Source organism: Schistocerca nitens, chromosome 2, assembly GCF_023898315.1.
Source record: "Schistocerca nitens isolate TAMUIC-IGC-003100 chromosome 2, iqSchNite1.1, whole genome shotgun sequence".
NCBI classification, from domain to species: Eukaryota; Metazoa; Arthropoda; class Insecta; order Orthoptera; family Acrididae; genus Schistocerca; species Schistocerca nitens.
Window position 1 is genome coordinate 1,093,481,766 of NC_064615.1, and position 17,650 is coordinate 1,093,499,415.

General features: G+C 40.8%; 1 protein-coding gene across 1 annotated transcript in view; it reads left to right on the top strand.

The window, feature by feature from the left end:
- Nucleotides 1–3,356: 3,356 nt before the first annotated feature.
- LOC126235565 (homeobox protein aristaless-like) overlaps nt 3,357–17,650 on the top strand; it is a 1,033,344-nt gene continuing 1,019,050 nt past the window's right edge. The window contains exon 1 of the mRNA XM_049944283.1: nt 3,357–3,500. Coding sequence (XP_049800240.1) covers nt 3,380–3,500 — 121 coding nt within the window. The 5' untranslated portion in view covers nt 3,357–3,379. The remainder of the gene's footprint in view (nt 3,501–17,650) is intronic.

The following is a 17,650-nucleotide window of genomic DNA, read 5'->3' on the forward strand; positions in this document are numbered from 1 at the left end:
CTTCCTCAGCACCTTAAAAATTTTGCCTTGTCGCGGTTTTTTTTAACATGTCTCACCTCAAACCCCCAAGAGCTGCCCTAACTGTAACTCACTCACACCCACTACCGCCGGTAAGTCGCTCATACCAATCCACTCCCAGTTGTCCTTTCTCACTCACTCATTCAGTGCAACTCATTCTCATAACCTCTTTGTGTTTCTCTCTCACTGCCACAGACTGCTTCGCTCTGTCCTAGTACTACTGTCTCCTCTCACTGTTGCTGTCTTCCTCTTGCTCTCTTTTACTGCTACTATCTCACTCCCTCCTTCCTACTGGTGCTGTTACATCTCACTGTGACTATCTCTCTCTTCGTTGTTGTGGTCATATACTCTGTCTCTCATTATAAGTGGCTCTTACGCACTTTCACTTCCTGCTTCACTCTTTTCCTAGTACTGTTCTGTCACTGCCAACTATGTTCCTGTGCCACTGCGTCCCTCTCTCTCTCACACACCGCCATTGTCTCCTCTGGTCCTTCTATAATACAACCACTGTCTGCTATATTGCAGTATTTATTACTTTTCCGTCTCTTTGCCACTGCCACTGTCTTCTTCTTCTCAACATAAAAAAGCGTGAACATGTTCGCATGCCAGAATTTTTCGAGAATTTTTAAAGGTGTTGCGGAAAGTAGAACGAGACAGCTGGTACCCCACTTTTTAAGACACTCTTGTAAAAACAGGAAGTTGTACGCATTCTTTGTGCTCCGATGGGAGTGTTTGCCACTGGTTCCTTTCTCTTTCCTGCTGCAACAGGGCGCGTAACTCATATGAAAAGAAATGTATTGGCCAGTGAAATTCAGATAGTTTATTTAAGTGAAACTGATATAACTCAGATCTAATTTTACACCAAAGAAGAGATTATAAGTGCAAAAAAAATTTAATGTGCTTCAGTACTATAACACGTGGTTCGCAGATGATAAATGAGACATTTACAGTATATTTCTCAGTGCTACATTACTTTATAAACTACTTTATCGCTTCACACCGGATTTTACGTATTTTACATGTACAAGAAGGGCAACTTTGATCATCTGTGTCTCGGAAACGAATGAAGATATGACGCTAAATTTCGAGGTTATTCGTGATCGGAATCTTAGGAATACATCGTCAAATTACAGTCATCTGCTGTGCATAACCGTCTCGGAAACGGCGGCTGGGCTTTGGCACCCCGAAACAAATTTTTGGGATGTTTCTCGTAACGGATAAAGATTTTTGAAAACAGGGAGATGGCTCTTCTAGATAAATGCTTAGAGAATATACCGTTAAAATCTGAGCAATTTTCTGCTGTTATTTATTATTTAGATTTCACCTCATACCAGATTTTACGTGTAGAAGTAGGTTAACTTCTCTGTATCTTGGAGACGTAAGAAATCAAGAGAATTTTCATGGTTGTTCGAGATCTGAATCTTACGAATATATTGCAAAAGTTTCAGCTATCTGCTGTGCATAGCTGTCTTGATATTCTCGGCTGGGTTTTGAACTCCTGGTGACATCGAAAATATAGTAAAAAAAACAACCTTTTTGGTTTTTTTTCGAGAAACCGCCGGCGAACTAATGGCGCCTCAATAAATCCCATCAAGCACATCTTACACCACATGAAAAATGTATGAAACTATCCGATCTGCCAAATTTGCTTAAGCAGGAGGAAGTGTGTAATATTGATACTGTTACCCTGTACTATAGGGTAGTGTCACTAATACGATCTTTCTGTTTGGTATATAAATGGTCCCTAGCCAAAGAGCTATCCAAAACCCTTTACCCTACCTTTTTAGCACCAATAGATCCAGAGATAGAAGCACCGGAAATTCCCTTTTCATGTAGGTCCCTACGGTGTTTTGGAACTTATTAGGTACCGGAACGGATGCTGTCACATGCGTACCGGTTGAAGCAAGGATATACGTCGAGTTAGTAAATAGAAAATATTTACAAAAGCTATTTTTGTTTGTATTCCAACTATGTTGGATTGTCTAAAATTAAAAATCCGGAATAGGAAAAAGTCTGATCAATTGATGAAATACCGTTAGATATAAAAAACAATAACCCGCAAAAAAATGCCACTGATTAATTCTCCTGAGTGGTGGAACAGGACACATTAAAGAACTTCGGTGCCAACTTTAGCAGACTACTTCTTTCTTATTTCAAAACTTAAAATAGATCTCGTCAATGGATTGACGCCTTATTTCCATGTGGTCTGTTTCTTAATGCTGACTGGTTTGATAAAGGTTGGACGAAATTTGTTCTGAAAGCTACATTTTTTTTTTTTTTTTTGTTATTTCGATCAAGTTTAAGCTAGGACGAGGATGAGACGAATGTGGGAAATCTTCCAAAACAGACCTATAATCGGCCCGTATAACCGACTTTTAACAGCTTAGGCGTGAACCAAGACAGACTTTATCTCCCCAGTTTGAGATGCAATTTGCCAAACGGACTGCAGAATTCCTATCTGTATGACTGCATGTTGCGTGTGCTATACCCAGTAAAGTTTGTGAAGGTTCCAGTGCCTAGAGATGTTATCTTTTCGTCCTCCAAGTTTCATTCTTTTTTCCGCTCTTCCAGAGCAGAAAATGGTATTTAATCTGTTCGACTGATTTAGACAGCTGCTTCCAGAAATGCGTGAAAATTATAATGAATAATGATTGTCTGAACCCTCCTTGCAGACACATATTCTCATGCGTATCAGCTGCGAAGGGACCATGAGGATGAAAGACGATTATGAACAGTGTGGACGGAGGCATTTAAACAAAATTCCTCTTGTGCTTCAAATGCAAATGAAACTGGAAGAAATCCTAAAGTGCGACGCAATGGGAAGTATCCTTCGTCATGCATTTCACAGCGGTTTGCAGAGTATGGCTGTAAGTGTAGAAACAACGTTATCTGCAAACAGAAGGTGGTTCGGATAAGATCTATTTATGCGTAACCGTTCTTAATCACTGATTAACGATTTGAAGAAGTCTTCCAAGGCTGCAGAAAATAGTTTTGATGTCATGGAGTCACCTTGCTTAACTCCTTTCTCGAATTTGAGTTTTTCATTCTTTCGCTGAAATGGAAATATAAAAATAAATACGTCGATTCTTAACAGACGGAGGTATTTCATAATGTAATCTCAGAATGTGATGGGGCCATATCTATGGGCGGAGCCAAGGTGTTCGCTGGGACGGGCGATAGCGTGGTGGGCGGACTGTCGGGCGGAGCTACGTCGGGATTGGCCGGCGGTAACAGTCGCGCCCCGCCTCCGCCGTTGCCGGGCAACGCGACGCGCGCAGTCGTTCCATCGGCCGCCGGGGGCAGCGGTAGTGTCGCGTTCGCGCCGTACGCTTGAGGAGTGCGGGCAGTGGCGTGGGCGCGAATGGACCTGAGCACGCGCGCGCGTTTGACCGTCGTGGGGCGAGGGCCGCATAAGCCGGCGCCCGCCAGAGCGGCCAAGAGCGTGCTCTCCATACGCAGCCTCGTCGAAGACAACGCGCCCGGTAAGCAGTAACCAAACCTGCAACAGTCTGCCACAACTTCAAATCTGTGCACCTCGTCGGGACAATAGTCTGTTCTAAACCGCAAAGTGATGTGATTAGTCCCCACTCTTCCTACCCAGCTACGTCACAAGGAACACGTACAAGATGTTTCACAAATTATTAACAGACATTTCGTTAGGAGCCGGCAGCCTTGCTGCAAGCGAGATCACCGAAGTTAAGCGCTGTCGGACTTGTCTAGCACTAGGATGGGAGACCGTTCGGGTCTGCCGTGTGCTTATAGCAACTGGGGTGCACTCAGCTCTTGTGAGGCCAATTGAGGAGCTACTTGACTGAGAAGTAGCGGCTCCGGTCACGAAAACTGACACGGGCGGTAGAGCAGTGTGCTGACCCTACGCCCCCTCCACATGCAGTGACGCCTATTGGCTGAGGATGACACGGTTGTCGGTCAGTACCAGTGGGCCTTCCGAGGCCTGTTCAGACGGGTAGAGAGGAGAGATTTCGTTAGGAAGCGTCGGTGAGTGTAACGTATAGGTTAGGAACAATTTTGTGATTAACACACCGTCCACAGCCTCAATATTTTACTCTCCCGCTCACGTCAAACGCGTATCGGGGATACATCTACATAGTGGACGACGTTTTCTCGTGTAAAGCTGGCAACAGTATCATCAATTTACTGCTCTATGGGAAAGTGAAGCAGATGTAAGTCCCAGAAAAAGGTAATTTAGTCCTTCAGAATGGAATTATAGCTCGAAGCTCCTCTGAAGACGGCGTATTATTAACAAAAATATTACTGACCTGCTTCATAAGCTTATAATGACACTTCCACAGCTCGCTGTTTGTCATTGGTGACAGAGCGTGCATACACGTCCAAGGAGTGTTTATTTTCAACACATCCGTTAACACTATATCAAATACAGAATATGACGGCCTTCTTTCAAATCTCAACATTATAGGCTAAAGCAAATTAAGAGGGACGAAAATAAAAAAAAAATAAAAAAACTGACAGAATTTAAAATAAGCTTTATGTATCTACTACTGATACACCACGCCCTATATAAAACGTGCAATGTCTGTATCTCTGAATACATAAACGCCCACTATTTCTTACTAAATGGATGGATGCACTTCTTTAGCATCGTCAACAGTGTATAGAGCAGTAATTCCAAAGAATCTGGATCTCTTACTTGCTTGAGAAAAAAAAAGTTATTGCATGTAGACAGATGCGACAGGATTTATTGATAACTAACAATTTTCACAAGGTGTCAGATTTTGTCGTATGGGAATTTCGACGAACTTTTCAGCATTGTACATCATAGCTTTCACGAAATAGTTTGTAAACTGTATTTCTTAAAATCGTATGAGTGACAACCAAAATATAGTGTTCAGCAATGTTCTGGGATGCTTTTTTCTTCGTTTCAAAATGACACCCCGTCTTCGAGAATCCGGAAAGATTTTCTGTTGGCGAAAACATTACTAAGCTAACTAACGCTGCTAATTAATAATTACTGGCGCAAGAACCGTGGAAGAGCTACATAAAACATCCAACGCTGCGCTTTACTACCGGACAGGAAGCAAATTCTTCTACTCATCTCGTACGGCACATGTAACAACTCTTTCAGAAAAGGGCTCTTCCCCACTACAAGCGCTTTTCGCTCTTCTGTTTACAGACAGCGACTATATATCTGATTCCTGTATTTCAAGGACAGTGCGTTTCCAATTTCGCTATCCGAACATGCCTCACTGACGAACTCAAACTGTTAGTTTGCCACTTTCCGTGTTTTCCGAACTCCTGCTATAAAGTATCACATCGTCACGCTGAAGATACAGAGCTCCAGATGCGTTTTTGCGGCAACCTTTGGTCACAATAGCTTTTTTTTATAACCAGCTTAAATAAGTAATAATCATCTTCAGATCAGTCTGTGTTGACAGAATTGTCTAAAACAAAATCGTAAAATTTCTGCCAGGTTTAGAAGTCAGTAAAAATGAGAAAATCATAGATCGTACATTGTGCGTGATCCATACAGGGAGGTAAGTGTTGGGGTATTGTTTGTCCTGGAGTATTTTTTTTTTCAGTTAATAATTTTCTGATGATGCCTGCCGTGACAAAAATTCTATGATTTATTAACACAGACTGGTCTGAAGATGCTCATTACCGACTGAAACTGGTTGTTAATTAAAAAAAAAAACAACCTTGCGTTCGAAGACCGGCATTGATATTACAATTGCTACTATATTGCTGGGCAAACGCTTCTCTTAGAAAAGATGTGACTTGGCCACAACCTTAGCGCGACTGTCCGCAGCAGGAATGGCCAAGGGTTCGTATCCCGTCCGTCTCATTCTTCATGGAAGTGTATATTATTTCATAGATAAAAAAAGCCTAATAAGGTGTCCTCTCGTATTTTTACTGTTCCTTTGCACTTAACGAAGTTATTTTTAATTGTAATTTGTTCTACAGTCCCACTCGCATACAACAGACTTTTTAACGTTGTGACCGATTCGATCATTTATCTTTATCATAAAACATACTGATTACACTCAGCAATAACATTTCTTTTACGCAATATGCGTATCCAGCTTTTCAATCCTCCATATTCAAGTGGTCAAACGCTCCTAAATCACTGGAAATTCTGCGCATAGGCGTCCCCACTCGGGAATGTCGAATACAGAATTTTTATTCATTAAAGAATTTACATATGCTTCTAGAGATTCCGCTGACATCTTGTTTAGCCAGTTAACAGCTTTACGGGGCTTGTGGCATGATACGTCTCGAAACTGACCTACTCATTTATGTCAAGATTGATAATTTTTGAGCGTCTTGCCTCGCCCTCCGCCCTATGGACAAAATTCTGTGGACGCCCATGTATCTTTGATGCGGCTTTTCATAACATTTTCAAGAAGCGTTACATCTTATTACATAATGTCACCCCCAAAAAAAGCAGAACATCATTTGGCTTTTGCGTTCTTAGCGTGCCTCAAATTAAGAAAATTACCAACTACATACGTTTGAATTTATTAGAGAAACAGCTGTAACCAATTCACGTCATAGTCCTTTCTGACTATTCGAGTATTATGGAGTTAAAAACAATTTTGCTTCGGAATGAAGTGTTTTCTGCGAGTTATTTACAACATTCAGTATTCCGTTTCACATACCTGTGATATGATGTCAGTTGTTTTTAGGGAAAAGCCAAGTAAAACTTTTTACAACTTTTCCGTTAGTCCGGCTTATCAAGCAAACGCATTATTATAGGAAGTAATTTCTTTTTAAAAAACGAATGCTACATGCTTATTAAAGGCAAAATTTCCCATTCCTTACTTAGAAGACGTAGCAGAAAAGCTGTATGTTTCACGATAGGCACATATATAAATTAAGTGTATAAGAATAAGGGCTTAAAACCCACGAACCTCGTCTGAGTAGAATAAATAATAATGACGATTTTGTGGAAGGTGTTTTATTTGTATTTTTCTTGTAATGTGATTTGTAAAAATTGCACAATAACCCGAAATATAGTGTGGATATTTTTAAATTGCGTCTTCAGATCTCGTCGGCAATACCACTAAATATGTTTGCTCGTAAATCAAATCAGCGAATACCTTCAGTTACTTGCTTTATCCTAACATCTTCCGGAACAATGACTAAATCCGTCAGTAGGTTTCTATTAATAATGTAAGTAATAAGCAAGGAAATAGAGCTGTATGCAGATGTGGTTAGAAGCAGAACGAAATATTTTTGTGATGACAATAATGACAATATCTGACGATGAAATAATAGGAGTAAACCAGTCATAAAGCTACATATTTCATTCCATCAAGACCATATAACAATGTTAAAACTAAAATAAAGATACGAAAACAGTTGGTAAAACCAATAATAAAAATGAACTACAATTTTAGAGCTTTAAAAACTGTGTTAATAGCCCTTGATCAGGTTGGTCAACACGGAAGAGAAGATTAAAGTGATGGGTGGGGAGCTAAGGGTTGCACCGTTAAGTGGCATTTAAGGCTGAGCAGTTTAGGTCCTTCAGATCGTCTGTTACATCGAATGAAAAGCGTTGAAAGTATCAAATTTTTACAAAATATAGTGGTTTTAGCTTGTCATTTGTTATACACCCTTGTGATCTAGCTGAATGTGTGCTGTCAGAGAGTAATAATTACGAAATTGATTGTAGTTACCTTATGAATAGAGGAACCCGGGACAGGACGGTAACGTTAACATTAAAATGGGGAGACTGCAATTAAAACGACGAAGAAAGCGCTAAAAATTTCTGCGTGACATTTAATATACACTTTAAACAGTGAAACAAAGAAATATGATATAAAGGTACACAGATGAACACTAATAAGAATAAAAAAAAGGCTGAAAATTGGCCCGTTGTGCCTCAGGCAATAATCTAATCATATTTCTCAAAATCTACAAGAACACAATGAGCATATGAGTTCACAAAAGGGAGATTGTTAATGAATTTGACCAGAAAATTCACAAATGAGTTCAGTTTCATTGTCTTCATTTCCAGTTCCTGCACAAAAGCTGCGTGTCCTTTTATGACAGGAGACACAGGCCACCAACCTTCTGTCGACCTTGAACATAAATCGTTGCAGTAAAGACACCCAGAATCAGTCCCTTCTGTTCCAATTTCGACATTTTCTTTATTCTTGCTTGAATTTTTCACGTTCCTTTTTTCAGAAACGGATTTCTGTCTCTTTTTGGCCTTTTCGTCTTGCTGCTGCTTCTTTTGTTAGAACATTCACCATCCGCCTGAAGTTCATTCGTGTTCGGAGACGAAATCAGAATTGCAACACGCTCTTTCTTTCATTTTACAAATATCCTTACTTTCGCATCAACATTTGGAATGACAACGCGTTGTGGAGAAACAAGGGAAATGTAGTGAAACTTGAAGGGGAAGCCGTTTCTTCAAGAGGCCTACTAATAATTCTAACAGCAAAAGGAAATGATATTAAGATTAACCACAGTCAATAACGAGAACAGTTAGTTGGAAAGTAACTAATTCTTCCGTCATTTCTTGATAGATAAGTGTCATACTTACAACTGAAACCACAAATTGTGTTTTCCACAGTATTGAATGATCTGATAATGGCATTGTAAGCCGAACTGCTTTTAAACAGCGAGAGTGAGATCAAACTTTAAAACATTCTCCAAAATGATGTGCGCAGCTCTAAATTTACAGACTTATAGCGACCCACCAAGGCTTCGCAGAGTTAACACTAAATATCTACTGCCTGAACGTCTGAGGTAGCGGTAATTTTGTTTACAGGTCACTGGGTAAAGTAACGATTAAAATACGGAGAACAACGTTAGGTAACTGAATACTAGCTCCAAATTCTAGTCACTTTCATTTAACTTAAACAATTTCAGCAGCACACGACTGAAAAATTCTTGGGAGGCACGACTCAATCGAGAAATATCTTAGTTCATCCAATTTGCACTAAATGCGTGCAAATTATATACACAAACCTTATTCGCGAATCACTCTATCTATTAGTGAAAACCGTATCAAAATCCCTAGAGCAGCTCTTGCGGCTAGCCTTTATACACAGGCAAAAAAACTTCATATATAGATTTTCCGCAACACGTAGCAATAACGAAAGCAGGAAATGAACCTATAGGATGCTGTGTTTTCTTTTGTATACGTACAGAACATTGCAAAGTTACAGTCGCAGGAATGGCTTAAACGCTAAAACGCCTAATTCGGTTTCGGAAATATATTTTCGCCTTTTCCCAACTGAAAGGGGCTGTCCGCGGCCGCAAACTAGTGCAATCCAGGTAACATTGAATATTTTTAAAACTATGAATCACGCATAAATCAGAAAAGAACAATTTTTAGATGACTATACATAACAGTATTAGACGACTATGTTTGTGGCCTCTTTTTGTGCCGGTATTGCTGGTAGCGTTACCGACGTTGATGAGATGAAGAAGACTGGCGTTGTTGATCGAAGTAAAAAATAATTCCAACGAGGAAATTGTATCAGGAATGTGGAAGTATAGGGTATGGAGAGTATCCCGGCGTGGTAAGCATATTGTTGCTTAAGGAAAGTGGAAGGAAAGGGCGGGGGGAGCAGATGTTCGGTTCATGGTGTGTAACAAAAATAGAGAGAACATCCAGTTTTGCTGACAAAATTAAAATTGTGTGTGTGTGAACCAGTGAGTGACAGAGAGAGAGAGAGAGAGAGAGAGAGAGAGAGAGAGCTTAGATTATGAATCAAAAGCGAAGGATGAAATTAGAAATCGTAATTTTACCTTTTGTATTCAGTCAAAACCTTTATTCATTGTTATCGCCTCAGCAGTACAGACCCACTGTGTGTCAGCTAAACATCCACTTCCATACTTAGTGGAGAGATAAGAGCACTTATCCTATCGCGTAGAGTCTGGCAGAAATGTGTACGTGCGAGGGAATCGCTCCTTTGTGTTTGAAGCTGAGAAGATCTACTGGAATTCCCAATTATATCTGAACATCAGCAGACAACTTTTTCTAAAGTACAGGACCGTAAATCTTTCGGCCGCCCGGACAGCCGAGTGCACTTACGCTCCGCTTTTGAGACACTGGGAGGCGAAACAGCCCTGTATCAAATCCGTCTCGCGGGTTAACGACATAGGTTGACGAGCTGGCAAGCCTGCATTTGGTTTTTAGGCGGTTTCCCCACATATAACTAGGAAAATACGTGCTTGGGGACCACTTTTCGCGTCATTTACACACTTTACCCAAAAACTTAGAAATATTCACACTTGGGCATGAGTTCTACATTAGACCAGACAGATATGGTGCACAAATTCCTTCCCGGGCAGGGAGTGGGGGTCGGTGGAGGGGATGGTGGTAGCGTCAGAACGAGCCTACGAGCGCCAAATACCACAAATATTGACAATACCGATGTATTACAACACCGATCCCGTAGAAACGGGAAAAGGCAACAACATTTTTCCACTCACATGTTGCTTGTAGCGTAAGGCAAATTAAATACAGGGTGATTTAGCTACACCTACCGGTATCGTTTTATGCAAGCCTCAGTTCTATATCTAGCCTTCAAAAACCATTCGCCTCATTTTCATACTATCTCGCGCGCTGCACGCAAACTGTTAGACTTGCAGAAAAATGAACATGACCTTTTTTTGGGAAATTTAAGGTAGTTAAATTTTGTACTGCAATATGTTTTCACTAGAAGCCGTAGTTTTAGAATTATTGAAGACAAACGTACAAAAGCAACCTTGAAACGCACCCCCACTCCACACTCAGCTCCTACCGGTCAGGATTTCTGGTAAGTTTTTCATGGCACTCCCTCCTACCGCCGTACAAAAATTTGTGGCTGCACGAATTATTTCCAACATTCTGCCTTTTTTTGGTCTAGGGCTACACTGACAGGCCTTATTACCACACCTGCTTAGTTGATCACTTACAAATTGTATAACTGAGGTTTTTGTAAATTTTACCTAACATTTATGTGAATTTTAACAGGATGAAATACACAATTACACCGTTGCATTCGTCAGTCATTTTGACTACGAAACTACTGTGCCTGTAAGGGTTAAATTCGGATCGAATTTTCAACGTAGCTGGTTTTCGCGTAACGAACATAAAAGTCGTTTCCCTTTCATTACCCTCGTAGGTACGTTTAAGTTAATAATGCTAACGATATCGTAGTGGATCAATCAATAGAGACCAAAAAAGTTGGAATATTGGGAATAGTTTGTATAGTGGGAAATTTTTGTACTGTGGTAGAAGGGAGTGCCACGAACAACATGTTAGAAATGCAGACGGGTGAGAGATGTGTACAGGAGTAAAGGTGCGTTTGAAGGTCACTATTGTAAATTATTCTTGAATTACTCGAAAACCGTGGTCTCCGGTGTAAACGTATCGCAGTACAAAATTTAACTACGTTAAACTTCATATAAAAATATCCTGTTTATACTTTCTGCTGGACTAATAGTTTGCGCGTAGCGAGCGAGAGAACATGAAAATTTCGCGCGTGGTTTAAAAGTCCAGATATAAGATTACGGATTGCGTAAAATGTCATTAGGAGCAGCTAAATAACCTTGTATTGTCTTATTGTAAAGTCACTGGTGATAAAATGATTGAAAGTATAATCACCTCATCAGTACATCTTAACTTGATCCCCTTAAACACTACAGAGGATGAGTCGCATTAGATGTAACATTACTTTTATTTCGTTTACAGTTAAGAGATCGAAACAGCGAATGATACTATACAGAGTGGTTCTTAATTTAGTTCTAGAGCTAGTACTATTAACTCATGGATCAACTGACACGTTGAAGCAAGTATGTATCTGTTAATGTACCGATACACTTCTTTTAACGGCACTCGAAACTTCTTGCAAAAATGAGAAAGTTATGGCAGTAAACGCTCGTTAATGTTGACGTAGATATATTTTCGCTAAAGTATGCAAGAAATGTGCTGAAACTGAAAGTCAAAAAAGTTTCCATAGCTATATGCAACAAGATGATAAGCCTACGTCACTAACACCCAAACTTCCGGATTTCAGACAGTCAGATCGGTATCAAACATTGTACATCGATAGAGTATCGGCCAAAACTCCGATAAACTTTGTGCTATGAGTTGTGGTCCAGGCGAACGCTGTTGTCCAGGGAGACCGTGCATAAGTTGTAGGTAATAGTGACACATGACCTACGGAGCACAGGAAAAGCGTTACTGTGCGCGTCTGTCGTGTAGAGCTCCCGTAGGAAAGTTTGCAGAGCGTCTCCAAGAATCCCCAAGATATGGGAAATGTTCCTGATATGTACAAGGACCATTCGGAGCTCGGTTCGTTTATGTGAAAGAAGGAAACCTATAGAATACATTTATGGTTTCACAGAATAAACACAAAAATCAGAACAGAAGAATAAAGAAACAATGGCATCAGACGTGAGGAAGTATTAATGGCAATAATAATAATAATAACAATAATAATAATAATAATAATAAGAAGAAGAAGAAGAAGAAGAAGAAGAAGAAGAACTGAATGCTGGGTAGGAGCATCGCCGTACATCTATAAATTCCGAAAAATTCTTTTATGTGTCAGGAATTCGTTGTCCCATATAATAGTTTCACAAGTACTACAATGCAAGAACAGAGTACCCAGAGCTCGAACCCGGGGCTCTTGGTACGATGAAGTAACCATCTAACGACTTCGCCACGGAAGCTCCACACGACAAACTTTCACAGTTATGCTTTTCTTGTGCTTCGTAGGTCATGTGGTTATTTATTACTTACTGTTTACGCACGTTGTCCTAGACGACAGCGCATAGCACAAACTATATCGGTGTTTTGGTCGATACTTCAAAATGGCTCTGAGCACTATGGGACTTAACATCTATGGTCATCAGTCCCCTAGAACTTAGAACTACTTAAACCTAACTAACCTAAGGACAGCACACAACACCCAGCCATGACGAGGCAGAGAAAATCCCTGACCCCGCCGGGAATCGAACCCGGTAACCCGGGCGCGGGAAGCGAGAACGCTACCGCACGACCACGAGATGCGGGCTTTGGTCGATACTCTCTCGATACAGAAGGTTTGGTACCGATCTGACTTTATGACATCCAGAGGTATGAGTACGGAACTAAACGTTATTTCCTCTTGGCTTTACTTTCTCCATCATAGATGCGGGGTCATCTACGACCGTTGTAAAAAGAACTAACCTACATGCTAACTTTTAGGGTGCCGATTCCGACAGCTTTATCTTTCAGTTGAAGAAAAGTTTTCGCATAAGGAATAAATGCCGATATTAAGGAACATTGTATCAGTGTGCTACACTTTCGAGAGCTGTAGAATGTCGTTAAAATATATATACTTCCATTTGAACAAAAAATGATTTCTTCATTAACTCGGCTGATAGAAAGAACTGAGAGGGTTAACCAACATCAGAATTAAGTACCCCTCTGCATACTGCTTACTATTCGTCTAAAACCTATTTTCGATGTACTTGACTCTTCGGGAAATAAAAGGCGTGTTACATTTTAAACGACTCACCCGTCATACATACAGAACGTAATGGGTACTACAACTGGCGACTGAGCACAACATTACATCAGTATTTGCGTCATTTGCAGACTAATAATTATAGAAATTACATGTTTTCAGGTTGGGTAGTACCTCCACATAGGCATAGCACAAGCAAATCATTCATTACTGCTATTTTTCCCTGGGCAGCAGGCTAGGAAGTGTGGGCGCATGGATGCAAAACGCTCAGTTTATACTGACAGGCGTAGCTCACTGAGAGGTGCAGTTACGACCGTGCAAGAAACATCAGGTCGTAAAGTTTGTGATGTGTTTGTGGGAAGACTGTTCGACGTAGTGAAAAAGCAACCAATACACTGATGTGCATCCATAAGGTATGTGCATGCATAAGGTATCAAATATCATATAAGGTATCAAATATAAGAATATCTGCACTTGTACCTATTACACCCTGTGCATACAGGGAGGTCAGGAACAGTCTGAACTACTTGTAAAGGTGTTTCAGGGTAGGTTATGCTGAGAAATAATTGCCACAGTAAAATTCGTTACACCGTCTCCTAGTTAATTTGCACTGAAGTTAGCTAATCGGGCCATTTCGTGCCACATTCAGATGTCCCGCCAGAGAAGGTGTCGCCAAACGTGTTGTGCGTTTCGTTTCTTAAAACAGAGCAAGAGAGCAATACGAAGTCGGACATGGTAGTAAGGACTGAACTTGAGCCAAACGCTGAGCAATCTTGTGCATTATCATCTATGCTGTGACAACAGCTGGCATTAATTGTATCTCAGGCCGCTTGAATTTGCGCGCGTCATGGCGTCATTGGCTAAATTCAATAACTGATTAACTCGGAAAAAACACAACGTATCGATTTTTTTACTTCATCATTATTCCTGAGCCTGATTTTCCCTGAAACACCCTCAAAAGCTTTGCAGACTGTCTCTGCACTCAAGTTCTACGACTCGATATGTAAATCTTATAATAGAGTCCCCGAGGATTCAAATTGCAAGTGCACTTGAGGGCAAAGACATTACAACAAATGTGACACATGGCCGCCGTTCATATGAAGGCAGAATGTTCCGAACGCATTGACTGTAATTCCCAATGGGCTACCGAAATTCGTAGACAAAAAAAAACTGGCCCGAGATTGGTCTCAATCCGGCCTGCGGAAGAAACTCGTGGGAGAGAGCATGGACACATTAGCACACTGCAGCTGTTGAAATTGATGGTAATTTATAACGAATTTTCTGTAAACAGTTGCTTTTATAGGCGTTTGTTTTTCCATGATGACATTTCAAGATTCTTGGCACCCCGTCTTCAGATGTTTACATTTGATTATGTGTCGTGAAATTATTTCTTCATGAACGGCGCTGCAGAATTTCGCAAAGTAAGTTTTAAAGACAGGTTTATCTATCGATTATCTTTTTTATTCGTACTCCACTGTTGCTATATCAGTTTACATATCGTCATTTTGTCATTTGCAGATAGTGAGTGGAGCTGTGGATGCTAGAAAACAGACTGTCAAGTGGGATTCGGAACATTTCCGACATGTTCTTCTGTTTGAATTCAACAGAGGAGAAACAACAGCGGGGGCAATCAGAAACATTTGTGATGTGTATGGGACATGACAATGGACAGAGCACGCGTACAAAATGGTTTCCTCATTTTAAGGAGGGTCGCTTTGACATTAGTGACCCTCCACGTTCAGTACGACCTTCGTTGTTTGATGAAGATCATTTAAACGCATTGATCCACGTCAGAGTACTCGAGAACTTTCGAATGTGACGAACTGTGATCATTTCACCATCGTGCGACATTTTAAACGAATGGAGAAGGTTCAAGAGACGCTTCAAAGATCGGTTGTATGGGTACCGCAGGCTCTAAGCCGAAATCACACAAATTAGCGGCTGGTCGTACGTGCATCACTGCTTGCTCGTCACCAGTTGGCTCGTGAACAACATCGACCATTCCCATCCTGTATCGTTACCGATGACGGCAAATAGTGTCTTTATGCTAGCATAAGGAAAAGAAAAGACTGTCTGAGCCCAAACAAAGCAGTAACTCCCCATACAAAGATCTGCTCACACCCACAAAAGACAATGTTGTGCATCTGGGGGAACAGCGACGGTGCGGTGTCCTACGAATTTCTTCCCCGACGTGTAAACATCACTGCTCCTCTGCTGACATTTGTTGTCAGCAACTGAGACGTCTTGCAAAAGTAGTCCAAGGTCAAGAACCAGGAAGACTGCTCTTAATGATATTGTCCCACGATAACGTTCGCCCGCATTCTGCTAGATTGACAAAAACACTGCGTAGGAGTTGGGTTGGGAAGTCACTCCGCACCCACCTTATTCACCTGATCCAGCACCCTCAGATTTTCACCTTTCGTGCTCTCTGTCGAACAACTTACAAGGAAATGCTCTCCAAGTATGGCTCGACGAGTTATTCGTCTCGAAACCACGTGATTTCTACAGTCGCGGAATCGGAACGTTATTCCAGCGTTGGAAGACTGTTGTAAATAGCGAAGGAGAATATGTTATTGACTACTAAAGTCTCTGTTACGTGTATCTGTTTTGTTTATCAAACTTATGGAAAAACGCTACGAACTTATGTACCAACCTAATAAAAAGTCAGTAACTCGAGAACGAAATCAGATATCGTTCCGCTCTAAATTTTAAAAATATCTTCGGTATCTTATTTATATTTGATACATTGCAATGTATGAACTAAAAAAAAAAAATACGAGAAATTTATGCAATCCGTGTTTACCTCTGCCAACTCTTTAAAACGGCGTGCAATGTTTTATTTAATTTGATAAAGCGCATTATCTATGAAGAATAACGAAAAGGAATTCTGTCCTTTACCGAGCGAAGATATCAGACTGTAAGGTCCGCAAAAACCATTTTTTTTCAGTGAATAGTTTGCTTAAAATTGGATGATAAGTATTTCGAAGCGTTCGGAACATCATCTCTCAGCACACGTAGTATCAGATTTTGCGAGCAGTACAGCCACATCAAAGCCGCGCTCAACACGGAATGCAGAGAGCACATCGGTAGCAGCGAAAGGGGCGGCCGCGCCTTATTGTGATGTGCCATGTATACAAATACAGGATACAGCAGGGACGTGTGAAGTTTTAGAGCCCCCCCCCCCCCCCCATAACTTACGTGGTGCGGCAACTAGCGCATGCACAATGGTTGACATACATTCGTTATTAGTTGCCATTTTAGTAGCCGTGGCCTTGATCAACTGAACAACGCGTTTTTGTTTACGACACCATTATTGCAACCGGTCATTCGGAACAGTAATAAACTGGTTCAAAAATTTCAGAACGAGAGGAACGGTGAGATCTGGGGCCAGTTAGAACAGCAGAAAACATTGAGAAAGTTCGAGAAGCAATGGAGGCCAGCTGTCGGCCTTTAGCGGTACGACCAACTCGCGCTATGCGCATTTCAGACACGCCAGTTCGCTGCATTTTGCACTCTGACCTCCGTTTTCATCCTTTTAAAATCATGAAGGTTTAACAACTGAAGCAAAAAGGACTAGGCACGGCGGGATATGTTTAAAAAAAGAATGCTGGAAAGCTTGGAAAATACAGTATTTTGATAATGAGTGATAGGCTCATTTTCACTTATCGTGTGCTGTAAACAAAAAAAATTTTCGGTAATGGTCGTAAAATAGTCCACGGGAACTCCACAACAGATAGTGAGAAAGTAACTCTGTTGTGTGGATTAGTCCAATTCGGCGTCATTCAACCCTATTTTTTACGAGAAAATGGACGCACTATGACTGTCAGCTTACAGTAGTACCTCACGATGTTGTGAGAACTTTTTATGCCAAAATTAAGAAGATATCACATTGATGGAAACAGTGACTGAGAAGGGAGTGAGACAGGGTTGTAGCCTATCGCAGATGTTATTCAATCTGTATATAGAGCAACTAGCAAAGGAAACAAAAGAAAAAAATGGAATAGCAATTAAAATTCATGAGGAAGAAATAAAAACTTTGAGGCTTGCCGATGACATTGTAATTGTGTCAGACACAGCAAAGGACCTAGAAGAGCAGTTGAACGGAGGATATAAGGTGAACATCAACAAAAGCAAAACGAGGATAATGGAATGTAGTCGAATTAAATCAGGTGATGCTGAGGGAATTAGATTAGGAAATGAGA